Source organism: Cyprinodon variegatus, unplaced genomic scaffold (assembly GCF_000732505.1).
Source record: "Cyprinodon variegatus isolate N-32 unplaced genomic scaffold, C_variegatus-1.0 Scaffold465, whole genome shotgun sequence".
Classification (NCBI taxonomy): domain Eukaryota; kingdom Metazoa; phylum Chordata; class Actinopteri; order Cyprinodontiformes; family Cyprinodontidae; genus Cyprinodon; species Cyprinodon variegatus.
The window spans coordinates 519,780-545,507 of record NW_015150918.1 but is presented as its reverse complement, the minus strand read 5'-3'; the positions used below and the strand labels follow the sequence as shown (position 1 = coordinate 545,507).

The 25,728-nt window shown below is 37.2% G+C and overlaps 1 protein-coding gene across 2 annotated transcripts in view; it reads right to left on the bottom strand.

The window, feature by feature from the left end:
- The window catches only part of LOC107094135 (alpha-1,6-mannosylglycoprotein 6-beta-N-acetylglucosaminyltransferase A-like), a 63,624-nt gene that overhangs the window by 26,207 nt on the left and 11,689 nt on the right, over window positions 1-25,728 (bottom strand). Inside the window, exons 2-5 of one of the 2 annotated variants that reach the window (XM_015389568.1) lie at window positions 22,897-23,359; window positions 19,033-19,203; window positions 3,381-3,457; window positions 1,421-1,510 (exon numbers count right to left, since the gene is read on the bottom strand). In XM_015389568.1, the coding sequence (XP_015245054.1) occupies window positions 1,421-1,510; window positions 3,381-3,457; window positions 19,033-19,203; window positions 22,897-23,137 (579 nt within the window). In that variant the 5' untranslated portion in view covers window positions 23,138-23,359. Of the gene's footprint in view, window positions 1-1,420; window positions 1,511-3,380; window positions 3,458-19,032; window positions 19,204-22,896; window positions 23,360-25,728 lie in introns of those variants that run through there. The other variant, XM_015389569.1, reaches the window with a different exon arrangement.

Below are 25,728 nucleotides of genomic sequence, written 5' to 3'. Positions count from 1 at the left end.
ATGTCGTGTTAAAACAATAAGCCAAGGAGCGTGAAGAGCTTAAAATACATGGATGTCACCGTGGCAACCATTCGATCACATGGATCTGAGGGAGAAGGTTTAGATTAGCTGAGATAACAGAGAGAGGAGGGGCGCGGGTGTTTGGGTTCTTCCTGTGCTTTAATCACAAATATCACCGCTTCCTGTTTTTGAGACGACCAAGATGGCTTTTACTGGTGCCCATCTCATCTCTATTTTCATCCACCGCATGTTAGGTTTTATTCTTTACCGCCTGAAAGGCTTTTAGCTTATATACAATATTCATAACTCACTATTTCCAGAACTGAAGCTGTGGCTGAAAATCTGCTTTTCTTAAAATTTTTCTACCATCTGCCGTCATTCATAGTTAAAAAAATAAAAAAAACTACCAGCTGAAAAATCAAGACTTGAATTAGCAGATGTTGGATTGACTGATGAAACTTTGCCAGAAGAGATTTGAATCATCAAAACCCAGCAGATTCGTAACAGAACTTGATGATAACAAAAGGCTGCGTTGGTTATTGGAGCCTGGGAGATGAAAGGCAGAGAAGCAGATCTAAAATTAGCATATTTGTTCAAGTCTTAAACTTGGAGGATAGGAAATGATTTAAAGATTAGTGGCAGCAAGGAAATCAAAACGTTTCAGGATCTGAGCAAGATATTCTCCAAAGCTTAAAGATGTGGGATAAAAATTCAATTTGGTTTCATTACCTGAGAAACAGAAAGCCTTTTTTTTAACTTAAGTTTTATTCCTGGTGTACCGAGGATCTCAGTGAATACATGTTCTTTTCTTATAGATTAAAAACTTGTTCCTTCAAAAAGTTAATTCCCTTTATGTAAATCATCCTCACTATCATCTCCCCTCAAGAATACAAAAATAGATCCCCTTTACTTCTCCTTTTGAGCTTCACCCTTATATGATCTCTAAATTATAAGAATCATGTTACAGAGCAGCCATTTTTCTGTTTTCCATGATGTTAAATCCCCTTTTCTAAATTAGGACAGATTTATAAAATACTCCACAGATTTTCCCAGGAGGAAATTGACCTTTCAACCCCTCCAAGAATGTTCCTTTACAACAAGGTGTTAAGCTAACCCATAAATCAGAGCCTGAACAGCCCCACAGACACGTCTGAACAAGTCAGAAAAACGGTTTCTTTATAAACAGCTCCTTACATTAATGCGTCTTGTTAGACTCAATTTTAAACATAGCTTCCGTTCTTCCCCACTAACAACTTCTACCTGGAACAGTGTTGTTCTGCAAGCTGGAAAATCTAATTAAATGACTTAATGTAACTCCCTGTAGAGGCCCAGGTATTCCCAACATTTAAATTAGGTCATTAGGAAGGAGAAACCGAAGAGAAACGCAGGCTAGAATTTCAAAGAGCTCTAAACGACGTACCTCACTGAGGTAAATGAAGAAGGAGCAGGTGGACCCATCCACTCCGTAGTTAGAATAGCAGGAGTCGGAGCGCCACATCTCCTTCATCCACTGCAATAATAAAATAAAACAAGAGGACAGAACATATGAGATAATGAAAGACATTCAGCAGGACATGTTAGGGTTTTAAGTGATCCTTAGAAACAATAGAAGAGACCATTATTTCCCTTCAACTCTAGTGTAAAAGTACTGGCATTAACGGCAAAATTAACCTTTTACTTTTAGAAACAAAGCCCGGTTTTCATGGACACGACTGGCTCTTCATTTACTGGATCTAATTAATCCCTGAAGCAAAGATTTGGGCAGAGAGAACCTGAAACCCAACTCGTTAAAATTGATAATGCTTACAGAAACAACCCAAGCCTATAAAGCACAAGAGAAACTTTTCTTTATAAGTTAATTGTTCAAATATTGTGACCAAATGATCAATTAGTCGAATCATAGAATGCATGCTAACATTAAACTAGCATCTGCTTCATAAAGCATCAATAAAACAGCTTATTCTTTATTACTTGATTGACATTGGACCATCTCCATTCCTTGTTCCAAATATAACCACTTTTAAGGGTCATATACTAAGATTAAACCTTTTCTACACAGTTTAAACATATAAAATTACAAAAATAAATTTGCCAAAGCTAGTTGAAACCCCCCAAGCCAGAAGTCCTCGTACCCTCTACGGCTTCCCTGCTTTGTTCACAGATGTGAACTGACTGATAGTGACCCTGCTGGAGCTTTATGTAGAAGAAATGATGCATCAAATTAAAGTTTGGCAAAGGAGCTTGAATGAGTCATTAAGTGGCGTGGAGATTCCAGCCTTTTCTTTAAACCAGATCCAAGACAAGTCCATAAAAATGCAAAAAAAATTGATTTTTCAGATGTTTAAAAGCTGCTGGACTCCAGTATAGGAAATTTTCAAGCTTGAGTGAGCCATTGTGTCTGTGTGGGTGTGTGTGTGTTGTCAAAGAGTTTCAGCGCTGGCTTTCACTGGCTCGGAAATGCTGACGTATTGTATGAAAATTGTGACTGGTGGTGCAGATGGTGTGTAGTCATAGGTCCCGACAGCTTGACATACATAAACACAAAACTAAACCATGCACAAACATTTTGCATGCACCTATATGCATCTATAAGAGTTTAACTTCTTACAGTTGCCAAACAAATTAAAAACAGCATAAATGAGCTGTGAAAAAACAAGGCACACTGTTCTGAGTTAGTGTTTTTAGGGTGGATTTTATTTTTTTGACATGATTAAAGAGTTTTCCTGTTACACCACTTCAAAACTGCCAAATATTTAACATTCAAAGAAAAAAAGCTACTTAATTCTAATTTGTTTAATTTAAAACACCCTTTGAGACATGCAACTCTCTATTTTAAATATTCTGGTTTTGTTATATGCATGTTTTTCTTCCTACTAGTGAGATTTCCATTTGATTTACTGTCATCAACTTTTCTTAAAATCCACATGTAGTTCAACTCGCATATGACTCGTTAATTTAGCTGCAGGAGGAGTTTGATTATAAGCTCTTTTTTTTCCCCTTACTTAAAGCTAAATATGTGAAAAGAAAGTAAACCCATAAATTAATAAAAATGGATACAAATGTTGACAGGTTAGTAATTGAAATGCCAAAAAGCTGAGAATAAAATTCCCAATGCAATGCAGTATGGCAGTCATAAAAAAATTTCTATGTCATATTTGCATATGCACCAAACATGCAAATGTGAGATTCCAACCTGTGTGAAGCGGGTGGTGGCATGCAAACTGCATGTGTGCAAATACTGCGCATCAAGTTCAAAGTCTACCAGCTCAGTTTCTATTTGAAATGAAGATATGAAACATGGGGAAAAAATGTAATGGGAGTAAAACAGGTGTAAGAAAAGCAGGAGAAGAGAGATATGTAAGTGTGTGTGTGTGATGCACCTTGAGCTTGCCCTCGCAGTGAGGAAAACCATCCAGAGGTGGCAGCTCACACTTCTCCTGGGCTCCGTTTAGGAGGTCTAAGGGAGCAGAGACAGAAGAAAATCAATAAGATGGACTGGGTCAGCCATAAAGTTTTTTCTTTTATTGTATATAACTTTGACAGCACCAAAAAAGAAAATGAAGAGTTTTAGATGAGATAGAACAGAATACAGACGGTGCGTAACAGTATGGATCTCAGGTTGAGTTTCCTAGGGTTGAGTCCTAGGATACAATACAGGCAAATAAAACTACATTTGAACAGCAGCTTGACAATGTGCAATACTCCTAATAATCTTCTCTTAAAGACATAGATAATGAATTTATTCAAAATTTGTATCAATAAAATTATTAACTACTTTAGCAGGATTTTGTGCAACAATGACAGATAAACCACACATTTTTAAACCCAGAACTGAAGCTTTTAAAGGCAGAAAACTGACTTCATAGCGTGTTGAACACGACATCCCCACAGTCATAAATAGTGGTAATCCTGCAGAGATGCTTTGGATTATTAGGGAAGCAGGAAGAGAATCAAAAGACGTAGAATTAAGATCAGGGTTGAGGCTCTTCACAGCATATATATGAGTTAAAATGGCTCAGACCAAAATCCAAATGAGAATCAATACTCAGATACTGTCCTTTAGACTCCATTTAACCTGACTGATCCTCAGGTATTTTCCATGATAAATGGGAAAACATTGGTCCTACAAAGGTCCATAAGGGGTGGGGGGTTAATAAATATGCACGCCATGCTTTTCTCATATTTTCTGATTAAACATCACAATTTGATATTCCAACTTCATACGTATGCACCGCTTTCTACTGGTCACGTTTATAAAACTCCTCCAGTTTAAAAACCGATATATGGGTAATTTAAAACTGTATTTCAACCAACAGTTGAAACCAGATAGGGAAAACAGTCAAACTCTTTAATAAAATAACTTTAGTGGTTTAAACGGCAAACAAATGTTTCAGCAGCTCAAACATGTAATATGTCAAAACCAGTTTGGCCAGTTAGATCGGAAGGGAGGAGGTGAACAAGGCCCAAGCAGCCACGTACAACTAACAATAGAGCATTAGTTGCTGATGAAGTGTGTCATATAAAAATGTCTCCCTAACAAACCTGCATTGCGTTTGCCTTATACAGAACAGCACTGAGACAGCTAGTCCTTCAGTCTGCCGAGGGGGCAGCTGCTCTATAATCTACAGCCCACACTACCAACCACAAAGAGACACAGTCATAAAACCTTCCCTCTTTAACACTAAAGAATTTTGCAACTGCAGGTGAAGCTGAAAGCGTCTCAGCAGGAAGAACGATTCTGAAGAATTACACCGTTTCAATATAGATAGTGGGTTTTTAAAAAGAGGAAATGAAATTATGATTATTTGAATAAAAAAAAAAAACATTCATAAAGAGCAGCTACTGTTTAAAGCAGGATTGACCTGCTGTACTGGTTTAAACTGGTGCTTTCCTGGATTCAGACAAGCTGATTACTGGATTCAAATCGAAGCAGGAAGTGAGTTCCACATATTTATGGTAGTAACTTAGAGAACCGTGGGGAAAAAAAGAAAAAGCAGACAGGCCTCCAATGTAATTTGACTTTTAATGGAGCTATCAGATGGCAAGTTATTTTTAGTTTAAATTTCATCTCATTAAAAGAAAAATAAACTGATTCCTGATAGTTTAATGATCTTACATGGGAATATCTTATTTTATCTATCTTATTTTAAAGCATTAGGAGGCTTGTAGAGGCCACTCATATCAGAGGGAAGCATGTTACTAATAGAACACAGGAAACTTAAGCTGCAGCAGTTTGGTCAGTAGGAAGATTTTAAACCTGCTTTTAACAAATAAACAGTGAAACTAAAACCTGCTTCTAAGCTGGAAATCTAGCCATTGAAACTCAAAAGCAACGCCTCTGATACAAACAGGTATTAATGCATGGAGGTGTGATACAACCATGACTCAATCACTAAATAGTCTCAATGAAAGTTTGGGTAAATCCATCCTTTGTTATAAGAGCACTCATTCAGTGAAGATTAAAAAACAATCTATTGTGTTTGATAAATGTTTAACTAAATCAATTGTGCCATAAAATGTAACATAAAATATAGGGATCTATATTACCATAGATATACGCCACTACAATGGCCTGCCAAAATGTGGGTCTTGTATCAGTATTTTTACCTAAAAGGTGCATTCCTTAGTTTCGTATTCGCATTGCCACTCCTTTTTCTTTTTTTTTTCCTACCCACAATTATTGTTGTTTGACTTGTTAATAAATGTTGATTAAAACAAGAAAGAAGCACAAATCAATTAGACTGATGCCACAATAATTAGGTCTTAAATATCAAATGTGATTTATAGCCATCTTTATTTGTGCAGGTCATTTAAGACAATCCAGAGTTCTGAGTCCTCTAGGATTATCAAAAACATAAATGCTCCAAAAAGTACTGATTCTCAAATGCTGTATCTGGATGCAATAGTAAATGCCATGGTATTGATACTATAGACAGGTGTTTACATATTTCTGATATAGTTAATTTTATATTTCTGGAATATTTGCACAATAAAACTATAATACCTCAGACAACACTAAAATAAGATTGAATTTTGTTAGATTCGTTTAACTATCATCTGTGATTCTGCTGGGAAAGCATGCTATAGTTTGAAAAAGGGGACTTTTTCATGTCACTCTAAAGAAAAATGTTTCCTCCTCCTTCCCATGACAAGCTTTCTTTGTTTTCTCATTTTTTTATATTCAGTTTTATTTATTTTGTGCCCCTTCATGTCGTCTCAAGGCCAAATTACAAAGACAGTTCAATTTAAATCATACAGACTGGTTAAAAGTTTTCAGGAAACCCAGTGGTTTGCTCCCAGTCACTGACCAAACAACTTTAGCTCCTCCTGGAGGGGAGTACGTTGGCAGTATTATTGATTGATTGATTGATTGATTGTCCGACATAAATTTTACTCTGTCGACATTCTTGTTCATTAAAAATCCTGTACGACTAATGATTAATAGCTTGAACAAATAAAAACAAATTCTCAGTCTAAGAAGTCCAGCAATATAACTCAAAATAACAAGGTTCCAGTGGTTTTAGAAGAGAAACCAGCCCCCAGCATCTCAGATCCTCCACTATGCCAACCAGAAATCACAAAAATGATACAATACATAAAAAGTTTAACACATTTATTGATAAAAAAATTTAACAGAAGCTGTAAAAGATGTCAAGTTAGTTACCAATGTTTTTTTTTTTTTCATACTTTGACACCAATTAAAGGTTGGGTTTTTATGAAAAACAAATTGCAGTTTGATTGTACTGTAATAAAAAGATAAATTCATTTTTCTAGGGATGTGAAGAAGCACACATTAGTATCATAACTCCACAACCATTGGATAGCATAGAGTGTTTCACATCTAAACAGCTATAAAACCTAAAGGAACTACAAGTGCGATGCATCCGTCTGTAGTACCACTTTAAAAAGAAACCAAAACTGAAAGAAACAAAGAGGGCTCCTGGGTATTACTAAACACTGCTGTTCACCAACAAGGTAGTTAGAGCAGATTTATGTTGATCATCTTTCAGACCGGTAAATAACAACCCGGTTAGTAAGCTCAAGAAGCTAATAAGTTAATTGGCATCAATGTAAATTAGCAAAATATACTATAACTAGCTGTTCCATCTGCTCCTTTCACTTCATCCCTAGTCTGACACCAAAACACAATCTCTCCACAGTGATTGGTTCCTCCCTCATCTGCTCTAAAGAGAAAACAGCCCTCTGAGCTTAAATCACAAATGGTAGCACACCTGTAGCATCCAATGTGCTCTAAGGTCTCTGGTGAGGAAGAGATTTTTTTTCCTAACAGCTGCTGAGGCTACATCCAGGTACAGCTGGTACTGTATAGAAGGAACTCTATAGACAGTTTTATCACCCATCAGGCAATGGCTTATGGAAGACCCATCCTGCCATAATTAGAAATACCGGTACATAAATTACTCAAATATAAATTGTTGGTAAAATAATGGCTTTAAATCTAAATTAGTGAACCATTAAATGCAACAAACTGATAAAAACTACAGATTTAAATACATTATATATATTTATATTTATACAAGTAACCCAACCATTGTACTACCTGCTGCTAACTGTACTACTTCTAAACTGATTAGCATGAACAGGATGGAAGTTAGCTATAATGGCATGCCTTCCTTCTTATCTTAACGCATCTGCATTTCTGTACTCCTCAGTTTATTTTTTAGAACAGGGTGAAGGGTTGATTCAAGAAACTGAAAATGACCTCTCACTGAGGTGAAGCCAAATCTTACCAGACTGAATTCTTGTGTGCTTTTACACCCGTACTGTTTACACAACTTTAGCAGAGGAGCCAAAAGTTGAGCAGAGCACTGCATGCAGTTCAAGTGACATATTTACATAGCTTGTACAAAAAGACAACTCCTTTTCCCCCCCTCACAGTGTAAGATTAAACACGCAGTTCAATTATGAGGAAATTTAACAATGTTGGTAAGGAAGTTGTAATGATAAGGGCTTCTAAATGTACTGCTTCCTCATTTTTATCTGCTTTGATTAAGCTAAAATTAAAATCTTTGATCATAATAACCCCCCCCCCTTTTTTTTTCTTTTTTTTTTTTCAAGAATTACAAGACTTGCAAGCCTGAGAACACCAACCACACCGTGAATTAGAGTGGTGGCCATTCTGCTGCAAGAGGGACTGGTGCAATTTACAAAACAGTCTGCACAATAAAGAAAGATCAGGTGGAAATATTGAAATCAACCTGAAAATATCAACCAGGAGGTTAAATGTTTTCCCTGAAGCATAATTTATTAAGGCTGCCAACATGAAGTCATTATGCGAGTCTTGAAGAAAGCTGAGAAGCTGGAGCCGAAAGGCAGGAAGAAACCCAACTCTGTTATGACACTTTTGTCTGAAGTAATGGAATAAGAGTCCTAAAAATGTTTTGATAAGAAAAGCCAAAACATTTCAAACGTATTTGTAAGAAATAGGGAAATATTTGCTAACTTTTTAATTAAAAGTTCAAACATTTTTTAGCTCATTCTGGAATTTAGAAAAAATATCTTATATTACGTAAAAAAGCTAGAGGGGGGAAAAAAAGGACAGTCTTTCTAAACAGAGTAAATAACAGCGGTTTCTCTGCTCTCCAGAAAAGCAGCCTAATTAAAAAGAACTAATCAGTTGTGAGGTAAATGGTTTGTCTCCAGACAAAAGGTGCAGAGTGAGCTGCTGTTATTCCATCCTTCAGTCGCCAGCCGTGTCAGTGTACCAGCCAGCCAACCCAAATGACCAACCAGGGATGGCAGCCTGTCATCACACTGTGAGCGCCAACGCCACCAGGCAAATCTTTTCCTCCGTTTAATCAAGCAGAAGCTGCTGCCAAGGAGGAGCTAAATATAGTTCCCTTCATAATCAAAAACAGGAGATATGGGGCCCGTTTAAAACTGAGGCACTTATCGCCAATCCACCAAACTGAAATGACTGCTTCAACACGACTTTAATTGCTCCAGAGTACCATGCAGCAGGGTCTCTAGGGTCCATTTGCAAAGCTTTGAATGATGGGGAAAAGCCAGATGCAAACAAAACCATTTCAAAGATATGCTTTCTATGGTAAGAATACGGGGAATACATATCAGACCAAAACATACTGCAGCCAACAGAAGAATCCATTTTAAAAATACATAAAAGCCAACAGCTAATAGAGGTGAAAATGGTTTTCCTACAAGGCTTTAACAGCTTAAAACCACAAATGAAAACAAGCTAATAAAAAGTTTTATAAGTAGCTGTAGCACATAAAATAAAACAGAGGGTGGAGAGCATTTGAAACGCAGGATAATGAGGCAAAAGCTACATAAAACATGCAAATAATCAGAAGCTGGGTTCAATAAGATCCTTTCAAGTTCAATAGTATTTCCAGAGGTATCTAACTGTGCTTAAGTTACTGTTACCTAGCGGTAGGCGCACAATGTTATTGACAACCCCGAAATAGCCTTATCTGTGAAGATGCACAACACTCTACATGTTATCTCCCCCCCTCCCTTTCATGCATGTGTTAGTCCAAGTCAAAGAAGTCATTTCACAACTCCAGGACTGAATCGCTCACATCTGCTTTAAACTATTATTTTTCTTCCACTCTGTTTTCAACCTCAGAGTTAAAACTGAGAAAAAAAAAGGGAACATTCGCTCTATAAAACTAAAGGGTCTTGCTGCAGCGGATATAGTGCCTTGTGATAGCATTGCAACCATTGAACATTACATTAGAAGCAGAAACCCTTTGCACCACGGCTGCAAAAAATAAGACGGTTATTTACTTTGAATTGCCAAGATTTTGTGCATAAACAAAGGAACCAAACACCATCTGCACATAGTTATTTAAAATAAATATTTGAGCATGCGAGGAAATTAAATAAAGGAGAAAAGGAAGATTGAAATCCTAGTCTGGATGTGTGCAAAGCAGAACGACATCGATAAAGACTTGTTGATTTTCAGTAAATCTCCGCGACACCTTTCCTATGTAGTGCTAAATGCAAATATACACACTTCAAAACTGCCTTTCCCAAAAATATGAATCATTTTCCATTATTCTTTTTGTTAAAAAAGGCTCCATAAAAAACATCGGAAACTGTGCTTCGAACCTAACTTAATGGGAATAACTTAAAGCATAGTTTTTCAAGTTATTGCGTAATGCGCATCAACTTAAATAAGCTTTCATAAAAAAGCTTTTCATGAAAAAAAGAATTCAGGTGAAAGTGCAGTTTCCCCTCCAGCCAAGCAGCCTTCACTTTCCAGGCACTTTCCTGGAAACTATTAATGTGTGCAAATTTACACATCTTAGCTGCGGCCTCAGTTAGACAGGAGGAAAGCAGTGCTAACTGCGCAGCGCTGACAGCTGAACAAATGGACAGATCAGGGGGATATAATCAGGAAGTCCGGCTTGGAACTCTGTGGTTTAGTGGGATTCATTGAGGTAACACCCTGGATAACTTATCATACTTAAAAACAACAGTTTCCTCAGTCAGGATAAGCTTGTTGATGAGGCTAAAAAGTTTTTTTCAACGCAGAAGACAAAATCCACATGTATATAACCTGAATGTTAGACTTCTAGTTAAGAAAACTGAAAGGAAAGATAAAGATGTCAGCTGACATTCAGGCGTCCTGGCCCCTAGTTTAATGATTGCAGGGTGGTATGGAACACAGTCTCCATTACGGTAATGCGAGGTCAGATGTAGCAAGGAATTCCCAGTCAGGCAAAGTTCAACACCTTTACCTATGGTCACAGAGATAACACCTAAACCTATAGTATATAGTCCCTAAAGAGCAGGGACTATATAGTGGACTTTATAGGGAACTTAGTTTACTGACCGTTTAGACAGATGATCACTATTTTTCGCTCCCTGTTTTTCAAATGACTCTGTCTCCCCGCACGGTGCCTGCGCCATCTTTGTTATTGGTCAGGGGCTGCTGTGACAACAAATCCCATGATGCTTTGAAAGGATCGTTCTCCTCGCAAAAAACCCTCCAGGATATATCTGCTCATCCAGTGACCATGGATGATCACTACTTTTCAAGGTGCATTGTGGGAAATTTCGACTCCACTACTTTTTCATCTGCTAGACATTCGGACACTCGTCTAAAATGGTGTATTCACTATGCAGTACCCTATATAGTGATTAGTGATTGGGACTCAGCCATGGTCTCAAACCAGTTAGTTTTGTGTTGCCATAAAACTTCAAATGGTTTGGCATGGGAAATAGGAAACCGCAGGGTCATTAACAGACTAACAAAGCGAATAGACTGTGGGGATTTCAGGGGTAAAAATATGTCTGCACAACATTTCTGAACCAGATTTACACGCTGCTTTTAGAGGTAGGAATATGCCAGAAGATACTTAAAGGGAATTTCCAGTCAGTTTTTACCCCCCCAGGTAACTGAACTAGAAATAGAACAATTGGGGAAAATAATAAAAGCTCATTTAGACAGCCTGTCACCTAAAGACACATAGTTGGGTAACATAAACCAGAGGGGCTTCCCATGTGAGCACGTGTTTGGAACGGGTCAACACACGTCTCCCACTACCTCTGGTCCACACAGGCCTTCAACAGTAAAGACCTTGAGGAAGAAAACTGAATCCAAGTCCCCCCCCCACCCCCGTGTAACCCTGATCTCATTCCCCTCTGCTGCGGCGAGCACAAACCTCGGCTGTAACCAATCTGCCTTTTGTGCTGGGGCCATTTGATCAGCCCAATGTTTTCCGCTAAATTATCAGGAAGAGATACCAAGATTTTACACCAAGATCAGCCCAAGGACGACAGATTAATACCTTTTACAGACCTCCTCACAGAGCTATGACTAATGTTCCTCAGATAAACTAACATAGGAACCCTTCAACACTAAAATCAGTCACAATCGGTAACCTTTTTTCCTTGTTAGGTGAAAATGGACATCATTGGTTAAAATTAAGGTTGGAACATAAACAGACTAAAGCAAAAAGAGGAAAAAAAGAGCAAAAAGTATAATGAGAAAGTGTAGTGAGACAGTGGAAGCACGTGTCACAGCCAGTGGTGTCAGGCCCAGATGTTCCCCCAGCCATGCTGTCCTAATCAGCCTGAAGGAAGAGTTCATAAAATGAAGGGGGATGTACAATACCTTGCTAATCTACTCATTTTAACACTAATAAAGTCAATCTATTTCACTGAGATTTTAATTGATCGCCATACATAAAGCAGTACATTTCAGAGCAAAAGGAAAGTAATATGCAGGTTATCCTATTTGTGTAAAACGGCTCCCAGAGAATCAGTTGATAGAACTATTGTACAAATCTAACCTTTATGAAAGAGTCTTAAAAGCCTTAGTTTAATGAAAGCCATACAAGTCCTGATTGCAGTTTGCATAAAAGAAGGCGATCTTACTTAGGTAAACTAAAATTAAACTGTTTGGCCCATATGCAAAATGCTTTGTCTGCAAATATGCAGGAGACGGACCCCAAAAAAGTTGCAGCTGCAGCGAAAAATGGTTCAGTAAAGACTGGCAAAATCTCAATCCTTCATTGCTTTTTTTTTTTTTAAAGAAAAAACAAAACAAAAAAAACCCCTCCTGCTCCGCTCCCCCTTGCAAGGAAAATGATCTTTGCAAGATCTTTGCTTTGGTCGGATTAAACATTAGATTATATAATAAACAGTTATTCGATTTATAGGCAAACAAACTTTTCTGATCTAGACCACAGGAACATAGATTCAAGGTAAAGTAATCCTGTCTCCACCAGAAGACTTTGATGTGCAACAGAACCAAAAGAGGCTAATTTTAGGTCCCAAGGAAAGAACTTGAATGTACTTGTTGCTCACTCACGTATGAAGGAAAAGACTTTCAAATATTCCACATCAAAGGCTGTGAAACAAGCCAGGCTGCTGCATCGAGCATCGCTTTGTCTCCGTTTAGAGATTCTCACTTAATGATAAACACCATAGGAATATCTTGCAATTAACAAGCCAGAAAAGAGACCCTGCTGTGACAAGAACTGGTTGATTTTAGGCTCTGCCATTCTGATTATAATTCAAAAGGTATATTCCCGTCTGCAGCTGATTACTGATCTTTAAATCTAAAATTGTTTGGTGTTTGCAGATTATGTTACTGAAATGAGCCTTTCAGTTAAGCTTTTAACTTTATATAAACTACAGTGATCTGATCATTTATGCACTGCTGCTTTCACATATAAAGGTTCTCAAAGTGTTTGTTAGTCACATCCTGGGTGAATTAGAAGACTGCAGGTTCTGATCTCTATTATATCACCTGAATAAAGGGGTTTATAACCATTTTCTCATTTTAAAATAAGGTATTTCTCCATATTTTAGATATATTGTGCATTTTTTTAAATAAAATTGTTAAATCTTTGAAAATAAAACCTGCATTTTTAAATAATTTTACTGTTTAATCAATAAAAGATGGAGTTGTAGTTTTTGATCCTACAGTGTGATATGGTTCCTTCTTTAAAATACTTATATATATGTATATATACATAAATACATACATACACACGGCACAGGAACACTGTATTTCAACACTTTATTTGGAATTTTAATTGTCCCATTTTAATTAATTTAAAAGCCCCATATTCTACACAAATTTTTTTTTTTTTAGATGTGAAGCTTTTAATGATTGTACATTTTTGTGTTGAGGCCCATTAAGTATTTAGGCAACAAAAACACTAATTGCACCAAAAATCTAAAATTAATTATGTAATTTAAATATAAATGAAGAATATAGAGGTATTTTTCCAAGTAGTTAATCAGATACATTCAATTTATTATTCTTATTTTATTAACTTTAATAACATAGAATTAGTTGATTTTAATAAAAGAATTATGATTTTTTTTGGTTCTAAAATTAATATAAAATGAATATTAGGGGGAAAAGGGGAATTCATTCAGTTCTTGCTTTTTGACCTTTTAAAGTTTTGAATTTCATTATCTCTTTGTCTCAGCACTATAACTGATTTTTCCCCCATGAAAGTACATTAAGCTGGAAAGCATCCATTTTCACAGAAACAGCCAAAGGTGACATCTCCATCAGAGTAGCAGAGAAGAAAAAGACACTGACAAAGTTAAACGCACTCTGGGGAGAGAGAAATCGTCTGAATGGGGGCTTAGACGGAAGAGTTGAGCTTCCAGGTCCAACCGGAGCTGGAAATCACAACCTGACTATAAATTACATCTGTCTGTTTGTCGTGCAGCGTGTGAGCGCGTGGGACGAGATTAAAACGCCACAGGGCAGACCACACATGAAGCACCAGTGGGGAGGTTGATTATCCACATCGGTGAGACACGGAGACACAGGGCTGCTGCTGGATCCTGTTCCATTTGCCTCCTGCTACGCAAAGCTGGAAGGACAATCTGATCCTATCAGGGACTCCTGTGCAACCACCCTAGTTTCCTCGAGGAAATGTATCAGTGTCACACAGGACTTTGCGCTGGCCTCATTCAAAGAGACGGCCATCATAAACTATACACTGTATCTGATAAAAACAATCAACTATGACTGAAGCTTCACACAGTGTCCAGATTGGAGAACAGAGTGTGACGTTTGATTTTAGTAAAGGTTAAATTTAAAAAGTTAAAACTTCCAATTTTGCTTAAAGGATAAAAGTAATTCCTGACGTGTTTATGTCTGGTTTTGAAATTCCTTAAAAAAAAACATTTTTGATGCCATTTTCAGGGTTTGAAATGATATAGTTTTGGATACCGATGTGTATTATTATACATCTTTGTGCTTTGAGGCCTTAAGGTCTCCCTGACACAGTTGCTTTTTAATTTCTCATTTTCAGCCTTGTGTTAATGAGATGTTTTCACTGGAGAGAGAACTTTTTATGAAATTATTTTTAATCATCTACACCAGGAGTCACCAACCTTTTTACAGATGAGGGCTCCTTCACTGATATATATGAAGGGCTACCAATACTGACCTATGAACACCAAGGACCAGCGTTCACCTGAACATCATACATTATAAACATGTTTTTATCATTTCTTTTAATTTCTAATTTTCTTTTAGACAAAATTTCTATAAATGCTTAAATGTCATATGATTAATATGATGAATCCATTGAACTTGGTTTCTGAGTTTGAAGATGTTTCGCTTCCCATCCAGGAAGCTTTTTCAATCCAAAACGTCAGGAATATCGTTGAGTTCGAGGTTTTATACAGTAGTCCAACAAAGCTTTGTTTTTGTGTTGAAAAACATTCATATTGGTACAGACGAAGGGGTCGTTTGGTTTCTTTTGTTAAATAGAATACCCTATAAGCCATCTAAGTGTCTTAAAGGTCATTAAAGGGGTTTTTGGATTGGTTGAATAGATGAGGTCCTCCACTGTCATCTAACAATTTGTCTTCTTTGTCATTTGTCAATGTTCCAATTGGCATGTTTTCAACACAGAAACAAGGCTTTGTTGGGCTACTGTATAAAATCTCAACGCTATTCCTGACATTTTCAATTGAAAAAGCTTCCTGGATAGGAAGTGAAACGTCTTCAAACACGGAAACCAGGTCCAGTAGATTGTTTTTAATTTCGTTTGGAATGACTATGACCTGGAAGACTGAGAATCTTCAACAGCAGCAACAGATTACATTAAAATTTCAAACTTGGCCCACTGGTGAGTTGTTCTATTTTTTTTAGAAGACTCTGAGGGCACCCCATGTGGACGTTGAGGGCCCCTTGATGCCTGATCTAAACCATAATTTTGGCTGCGGGGCATTTCAGCGGTCCATATTTAAAACCCTTCTTTTCTCACCATATCTGCTCTGTTTAGGTGTCATTTCAAATCCTTTATTTAAAGAGCATAATGCTCATTCTAACCAAAGTCTCAATGTAACCAAAGATTTGATGTCCTGAATATTTTGACCTGCAGTGATTTTAAGACTAAGGTCATAAGTTGCCCAGAAAATTAAACTTGGCTCTTTGATGGAATATTTTAAAAACATTGCTACCAATTTGGGATTGAAATTTGGCGGCTTTAGATTTGACCTTTATTACTTTCAGCCATCCTCATTGCCATGTGATGTACTTCAGGGTTAGATAGGCTGCCCTCTCTCGACCTTAACCCATCAAAGATGCAGCAGCTAGTCTTATCATTTGGCTGCTCTTTTTGATTTAAAATGAACCAAAGGCTCGACAAGGTCGACACCAGCTGCTTTTCTTTGCTCCAATGAACCTTAGAGGAAATTGGGCTTTCACAGCTGCTACCTGAAAGGTATGGAACGAGTTATTAAGCAGGATTCTTCAGTTTTCTTTTAAATTCTTTTTTGAAGGTAAATTGGTTTTTCCTATCGACTATTATAACATGAGTTATTCGTTTCTCTGGGGGGAGTTTTATGTGTTGTCCAAGACTGTTTTACTCAATGCTACTTCTAAAACACACATTTTAGTGATGTGCAGCACTTTGGTCAAACATTTCTTGTTTGAGCTTTTTCTTTAAAAACTCATTGGAACAAATCATTTTCATAAAACTGTAAAATCGGTTTAAGAACTACTAAAATCTTCCACCATATTGTCACCACTCATTGACATGTTTTTTAAACAAAAGAAAAGTTTTATATCTATAATTTTTTCCATTCTAAAAAACAAAACAAAACACAGCAGCAATAATATTCTACACAAAAACATTTCATTAAGAAACAACAAAAAACAAATCTGGACTTTTTGCTAAAATTCTTTTTTTTAAATCTACGTCTATGATAACTGCAAAATCTTCACCAGCAGGAGCTACAACTGCTATTAAGTTTATGCTACTATAAATCTATTGTTTTAAAGCTGCTATCTTTATCTGCTTGACTCAATAACTATTTTCATATGCCATAAAAAGCAGACAGAAAATAAAATCTTACAGCAATAACTGTGTCAAAGTCATAGTGGTTTAGACTTGATTTCCTTTACACAGCTTAAATAGGATTATTTAAATAGCTCAGATTCAAAAACTAGCTAAGCAAACTTTAGGTTGTGTAGTTCAGTTTTTCCTTCAATTCATTTAAACATTATTCTGCTGAACGGTGGGAAAGGATTTTGAAACAAGTCACATTGCTTCCTTATTTCTTTCAAATCCACCAAATTTGTATGAATTTACATCAGAAACCACCAGAAAAGCAGCGAGTAACTGAGATCAACAGATTGTTGCTATGAATCTCAAAAATCAACCAACAAGACGTGTGGCAGGATATTAAGGAAGTGGTACCGCACATTCAAACGGAAGTACCAATAACATATTTCGATATATGGACTAACGGATCCTGTAGTGACTGAGGTGCTTTAGCTTGCAGTAAGTGGTGGCAAATAGAAAGATTTGGAATAGAAGGCTTTGTATTAATCTGTATTGTCATCCAAATATTCAGCAATAGTAATGGAATAGGTTTTCCTGATGCCCTAATCCTAGAATACAGGATTAATGACGCTCAAGCAGGAACGATAAAAACAAACGTTGAATTTTTATTTAAATTTTTTAAGAAGAAAAAAATGGCACCTAACTGTAAACTAATAGCTAAAGGAAAAATATGTTGTTTAATAAAGCAGGGACTCAGACCTTCAAATATATTCACTCTCAATCCATCCATATTCTCCAAACCATGAAGGTCTTTTTTAAGCCACAAAGCACGGAGTTAGCATAGTAAAAAAAAAGCCAAGCTTTTGGAGTGTGACAACCCAGTGTCCTGAGCTAAGAGGATTTGCAGCATTCAGGGTGGAAACAGTTCAGTCCCAGGGCTGCTGTTCAGCTCCATCTTGATAGCAGGAGTCCTGAAAGACAGGCGTGTTCCCTTCACTGTCCAGATTTCTATCTCTGTAATTGCGTTCCAGGCAGGGAGGAGCACCAGTGGAGCTGACAACAGCTCTGCCAGCCAGCCACCCACTCCAACACAGGAGGCATGCTTATAAGGACAGTGTGCTAGAGACTATAGTTTACTACCTCACTTTGAGGTGAAACTAGGAATCAAAATATTTGTCAAGGTTACAGCTGCTGGGTGTGTAAAGAGAACGCAGCGATAAATCTTTGTCAAAGTGTTTCACTGGTATGGTGAAAAACTGGTATGCTATCCATTCAGAAGAAGCAGGCAAGCGAAACGTAGAAAGAAAAGAAAGAAGAAAAAAAGGCTATTTAGTTTTACTCTTAAAATAAGGTTGATAGATATAAAGACCTTAAAAGACAGTTCTTATTTTAAATGCAAATTTTCTTATTCCATTGGCAAAAAAGCACTTATATTAAGAAAATTTGACAGATTAGATTTTTTGCATTGTGTTAGAAAACTGTATACTTGTATACAGCCTTCATCTGCAAAGGTTTATATAATGCAGTGAAAAGCTGATCGTATTTTCCATTTGTCACATTAAAAACAACCTTCTATGTGTTTTGCTGACTTTCCAATAGAGATCAACATGATATGAAGTATAAATAGGAAGTCTTAGAAAAATTATCCAAGGATTAGAATATATATTTTACAATCAAAAACCTTGAAAAGTGCCCTGCAGATTAAACCGTAATGCCTCTTTTCTTTATACAACCACGTTATCCGCATCAACACTATCAAGCTTCATATCCACACAGGAGTGACAGAAAGATATCCAATAATAATGAACCTGATTTTTTTTTTTTTTACTTATTCCATAAAACCAATAAATAATATTAACTGCATTTGATAACATGATTAAATACAAACATTTTACAATTCTAGAATCACAGAACTCATTGCAAGAGGTTGAGTTAATAATTTACTATGATTATAAGACAGATAAACCATACATTAGCAAACACTTCATTCCAGGAAGAAGGTAATGGCTTAATTCCTAAAGAGGAAGCACTGCAGGAGGAGTTTCTCTGCTTACATAATCCAAGAGAGTTAAATCATTGTCAGATTTTTTCTAGTACTTAATGCAAGTTTGAGCTAATATAAGCATGCAAAAACACAGGGGGGTTAAATAAATCCTGTCCAAGCAGTCCAACTACAGTGTGCAAAACCTGCAAAGTTTTGCACAACAAAGCATGTAAAAAAATGCCCCAAATGAGACATTTAGGGGAAGAAAGCAAGAAGCGCAGTACATACCAGCAACATTGACTTTCTCCGAGTTTGAGGCACTGGGGGTGGCCGTGCCGCTGGCGGTGCCGTTGGTCAGATTAGCTCCAGTACCGTTATAAATGCTGTCCACCTTTGACTCCAGCTTGCCAAGTCTCAGCATGATGTTATCCAGCAGCACTGCGAGGGTCTTCTTCAGGTCTGCAGAAAAAAAGCACACATCAGTGACATCAAACTTTCTGACATGTTAGGTCAGACGCACCGCTGTGACTCTTTCTGCTAACTAATTGTGCGGTCCGCTTAACTTGATGCTTAAGATTTGCCCATCTTATGATTTAAGGAGTGTTTTGTATAATTTCTTTTTCCAAACAAAAATGCCTGAAGGTGGATGGTCTAGAAACAAAAAAAGAACCAACCATCTTTTATATAGATCACAAAAGATAGCCAGAAAGCTCCAGAAGCTAAAGAAAAGAAAGCCTTTCTAGGCTTATTTTGTTTTTCTTCCATTAGATGCCCTTTTCTCCAATTATCTTGCAGAGAACACAGCTAACAGTAAAGCACACAGGATATTCTGAACAGTAATGAGATGGAAAGAATATATATATATACATATATATATAGTGGCAGAGTGGCATTGACATAATACTAAAACCAGGCTTTTTCTGGCCCTATTTACACAGCCATTTTCTTTGACACTTTAACCCACAGCGATAGAGCTGACATTTAGAGGAAAATGTTAAGTCCCACAGAGCTGCTTTAACTGGCAAACAGACAATAATAGCCACTAATGCAGAACCAACTAACTACTACACCTCCCCAGAGCTCAGATTTTCATCCCCAATCCTAATTCAAGATTTTTAATCTGGGATTTCTTTGACATCTCTCTTCTATTACATAATAGCGACGCCTTTGCTTACCGCCATGATGCAACAGACAGGCGTTTTTCAAGTTAGAGGGATTGGAAGTGCGCCAACATACCAGCACAACAGAGGCTTTGGTTTAACTACAAATAAAGCCTGAAAACGAAACTGAAAATCTCAATGAGTCACCAAAAAATAAATAAAAAAACTGAGCATCTCTAATGCAGGAAAGTATAGTCAAAGAAATGCCCTGTGGAACTGTCTTTCCACATAGAAGGTCGCCCTATAGAAGTGTTTCAAGTGTTCCAACTTCTCAAACCACAGCCAGCTGCAGCAGATTGCTAGTCTCACAAGACTGTGATCTACTGGAGAGTTCCTGTTTCAACTATTAACACATGATCAATATCAGAGATTGCTGCAACATTGACCAGCACACTGTTACCTCATTCTCATTCTGTCGAACAAAAATGCTGCACAATTAGTCGGTCTATAAAACTGATTCATTTTGATTAAAATTATTCATAGATCTCTGGATGAACTGAATCAGGTTTCTATAGTGAAATACCTTCAGATAACATTAGCTGAAGTAAAACAAAGTAAATTCAATGTCAAAAAGTGATACTGCCTCATCTCTTGAAACACTGCAAATATAAAACTGATTGGATGACTGCTGTTCTCTTTGTAAACTGCAGATTTTAATATTAGCCAGATCATAATGTGTGTTTTTTTTGTAAAGTAATAGTCAATTGTTTTGCAAAATTACATTTATACATATAGACAAAGCTGCCTACGTTGCACAAAGAGCTTTTGGGATTCACAGAATTAAATTGACAAAAAGGGTAACAAAGAGGATCCCCTGCCAGCCTCTTGGGGTCATTGCAAATCAGATCAAGGCGAATCCAGGAAGCGCAGTGCATCCTGCTGCCTTGCTTCCTAATCAAGACTTTGAAATGGATTTTTAGATTATATTGGACAATGGACGGCACGCAGCTGCAGCAATGTGAAACTATCACATTAAGGGAGCAACAACAAACAGGACAGGGACGAATTCCCTGAAAAGGAAATAGGATCATAATTGGATCTCTGGATAAGGGCTGAAATGGCTTCTCCTCAAATTCTTCACTCAATTTTACTCCTAAATTAAGGTACTGAGATTCTTTAGAGCCACTAAAAAAAAACAGCAAATATCCAGTTACATTTTACATGTACCTTTGAGCAGATAAAAATCAATTTAAGACTCCAGGAAAATAAATCCCAGTGAAATCCATAAGCTCCAGTTTCGCTCGATACTCCTGCATCTCCTTCAGGTTATCTGGGAGCTGATTTAATCTCCATGAGCCGTACTGTAATTTGTTTCTCTGGGAATTTGAAAACGATCAATTCCAATCTCAGGTTTTTTTAATGAAGACTCTCATGGAGTCACACAGGTCTATTAATGGCATGATAAGCTATCGATGCGTCATCTAGACCTTTTCTAGCGCAGCTGCATCAGCAACATATCTTCCAGATTGGCTTTTACTGTGATGCTGGACATGTGAAACCAATAAATCCTTAAACATTCAATGAATTATTTACAAAAAACATAAAAAAATATCAGCCATTTAAACACATTAACTGGTTTTGTAACACTTAACCCACTACAGTGTTCATAACGCCAACAGGGCTTTCTCAAAAACATCCTCACCAAGGAAACACCTAATAGATGTAACACGCAGTGGAGAGGCTATGAATATATGATCAAGCTTTTCTTTTTTCTGTAACATTTGAGAACAAACAGCTCCAGCTTTCTAAACTACAGCCTGCTCCTGTTGTTGATGTTTTTCTGCAGAGCAGTTTATAGAAGCGCTAGACTAATGTTAGCATTGTTGCTCTTTGTTTTGATATGACTCATTGGTTGTTATCATGCGTGCATCATTATTACCGTGTGGTTACAGTTTTTTTTTTGTTCTAAGCCGTCTAATTCACAACACAATACTCAGAAGTACAGACAGGTAATGAGGCCTTAATTTTGTTAAAGTAGGAGTTGCGTGGCAAAGCTAAAAATAATTTACTGTGCTTTGCAAAAGTATTCACCCACCCAAAAAATGCAACTTTAATCTATTTCAGTTATTAAAGTCAAAATTTCAAATACCAATATGAGAGATTTGTTACACACCATCATATTTGAAGGTAGTAAGTTGAGCCAAACCCTCTGAAATATCCATGAGATTACTTAGCAATATATTATATTAAAAATAACAAATTTCAGGATAATTTCGCAGCAAATTACATTTTCGATTATACTCTACAATGTTGAAATATACTTATCGATTATGTTATTTATTTGGATTTTATTGATTGTGTTTACTAATTAGGAGTACACTAAAATAAACTCCTTTTTTGTGAGTGTTTCAGAGGCTAAACACAAACACATGCCACACTTTTCAGATATATATTAGGAAATGATAAAATACATGAAAATTTAAGGGGTATGAATGATATTACATGGCAATCGGTCTCCGCCAAGTGACGTCAATTGTTTACCTCGGGCGTGGTACACTACGCCTTTTCCACCTAAAATGGCGTCTTAGCAACAAATGTCACGTGACTGGCGGAGACCGATTTTCCTAAATCCGCCCCTGTTTTCAGGCTTATGTTAACTGTAATGACTTATCTTGGACAGGCTGCTATGTAAACAGGCCTTTAGTCCTTCGTTTAGCTATGCTGCGGTTGTTTACACCACGCCTTTTCCACCTAAAATGGCGTCTTAGCAACAAAAGTCACGTGACTGGCGGAGACCGATATTCTTAAAGAACCGATGATGTTTGAGGAAATTAATCTAATAGTCAAATAATTACACTTTCGAAGTGGTGATTTCACGATATAAAAAAAACTGTTTTTATCCTATCGCTGTCAATTTTACTGCAGCTGACTTCTCTTTTTCCACTTGTTGAAAAGATTAGCTGGAGGGGGGCTTGGAAATGTACTCTTAAATCACAGGGGGGGCTACCTGACTTCTGAATTCAATCATGTGAACAGTAAGTAGAGTACTCACCATAAGCTGTCATGGTTCCCACATAAGGACCATCCATAACACTTTGGTTCTCCTCCGCCAGCGCTTTAATGTAGCGCTTACTGAGATCCAGGATCTGCTGCCGCAGCACGGCGCTGTTCTCATGACTGCTCCTTTGCTGGATGGTGAAATGCAGCAGCATCATTCCCCAGATGAAACCGAAGCTCACCAGGAAGAAGCCAAGCTTCTGGGATGACAGCTTCCACATGAAGGGAGGGGCCATGCTGGACAGTCTGCTGTGAGTCTTATGTGACCAAAGAGAGATTCAGGGGTCAGGGAGGAGCTTTAGGACAGCAGGGGTGGCATGGCTTCGTCGGTTAGCATAGCTGCTGCTGGGAGGGTTTGCAATCCACTACAACCTGCCTGACCAGCTTGATTTCTGCCTCTGGTCCATCATCGTCTCTGGGGAACATCTCTGGGGGTTTGAATCCCTTCCTGCATTCTCCTGCAGAAAAGAAACACAAACCAACAGAAAAACAAGAGATGAGAGGTAATTAAAGGTAATGAGCTGGTTCCCATCCTGACCAACTTTAATATGTACTATAGATGAGTGGAATAAAAATACTGATAAAGACACATTGCTCCTATATCAGGCCAAAATAAAATCTATTTATTTACTATTTTATCTGTACTAGCTAATTAAAAAGGGTGTAAATCGCCAGTTTTATCACAAAGTATATTGTACAATAACAATCCAATATTTGCCAACAGATTTCCCAATAGATTTTCCCAATAATAGATTACATTTAATTATGAAGTCTGTGATTAAAATGATGCAATATTAGTGTGATGGTATTTAATAAAAAGTATTGATTAATATATCCATAGTTCAATTTTCTATTGATGTAATAATTACACTGTTCATCATTTAATTGATATATTGATATAGATGGATGTGTCTTTACACCCCATTAATTAGTAAACAAAACATGTTAGGAATAGCTCTACTACACTGCTGATAAGTATATTCTGAAATAATAAAAACACAAACAGTGTCTGTTTTATCCAGAGACTGATCTTGATGATTGACGTAGCTCAAAGGAAAAAAGGCAGGGATATAAATTACCATCCCCTCAAAAAACAAAACAAAAACAAACATCTTGATCATCTAAAATTCATCTTCCTCAGCAACAACAGGCGGCTCAAAACGAATGCAAATATGCTCCTGTCTTGAAACTGTAGAGAAATAAATTCCCATGGACCTCCTCTTCCTCACTGGTATAAGATTCTTCATGCTAAAATCAGTGACCCGATTCTAAAAGCCATGAACCTTCATCCTTTGTCTGAACACCTCATGCGATTTCTGATTAGGGATGGGTAATTAACTGCATTAGCAACATAATCACAACGTTAAAAAAAATTATTTTCATAATGCAGAGGCTCTCGGTTTGTCACATTTAAAATGAGTAAGACACTGTCAGGTTCAAGTCATAGTGCAGAGAACAAAATATGCAAATAGAAGTTTGCACTTGGTTGACTCTGGTCAGGTGAGCTTTCAAGGTTATGAAAACAATGAAACCTTGGAGTGAAACATCTACATGCAAATGAAGATCAAAATTAAATTTCCTAATTAATTATAATTTCGATATTTGGCAAATTCATTCAGCCTCATTTCTGATATTAATCAAAGAATCTGGGTCTTCTGCATTATAGCCTAAGATCTTCACTCAAACACTTTAAAGCAGAGAAAAGAAAAAAAAAAGAACTTCAATCCTGCCTTGCAATCGTTCGGTAAATCACTGCATTTCCCTCATATTTCCTACTTATGTTTTCTGGTCCCAGTCTTCTTTAGAAACAAGCATGAGCTCATTTTCTGTGTGCAGCCATGTTTGGTTTATATAAATAATACCTGGAGATTATGCAGATAAACTAATCAAAGTGCAAGAGAATGTCTCTACTCTCTCCAGGATGTGGCCCACTTTGGTAAAATATCACTAAAGCTAAATTAGCAGACAAATAGCTTCTTATAAAGCATATCTAGAGCTGATCTCTAAAGGTCGTCTTTGAGGTAACGGATGTTATCGAGTCAGCATTACCACAACAGGAAACAACTGTTTAGATTGTTTATAGGTATAATGTTCCATGTTAAGTGTGCTCTTCCTCACCCTACTCTTCTCTTTAGTTTTATTTCCATGATATAAAGAGATCTAAACTGAGGGTGGGTGACTGGAGGACCAGTCAGAGAAGAAGTCAATAGGTTCATAGTATTGAGGAGCTAAAGAGATCCACAACTCGGGTGGGAGAATCTATAGTACAAGTACTTTGGCACACCATAAATCTGGTCTTTTAAGAACCAAAGCTTGGTTAAACAAATAGCCATAGGAGGTCATGTTTAGGGTTACCCCTTCATGGTGAAGATGCATCGGCCTGCCAATATTTTGGACCATTATTACACATTTTTCTTGTATCGGTATCAACTGATACGTGCATGTGTTCACCGATTCATTAGTGCTTGTAGTAGCCATGGTTTGAGATGGTTCTGGGCATAAATTTAATTCCCTAGATGTGCAAAAATGGTGGAGACCAAAAACCTGCAGCTGGAAAGGCAGCAAAAGGTTGCTCTATGCCATGCTGAATAAAAAGGCCGTCCTTTGTGCTTGTAAAAATGGCTATACATTTAGATGGTAGTCCTCCATTTGAGGAGAAAGCCCTCATGGCTGTAATTAAAGCACAACATCCTGCCATCACTTCTACAGTATGAACACCGTTGGGCTGATAAGTTAGATTTAATCATCAAGCGTGAGCTTTTGATGCCAAACGAAGCCGCCCTGCAGCACGTTTGAAGCTGTTAAACAGTTCAACAAGTCATAACTG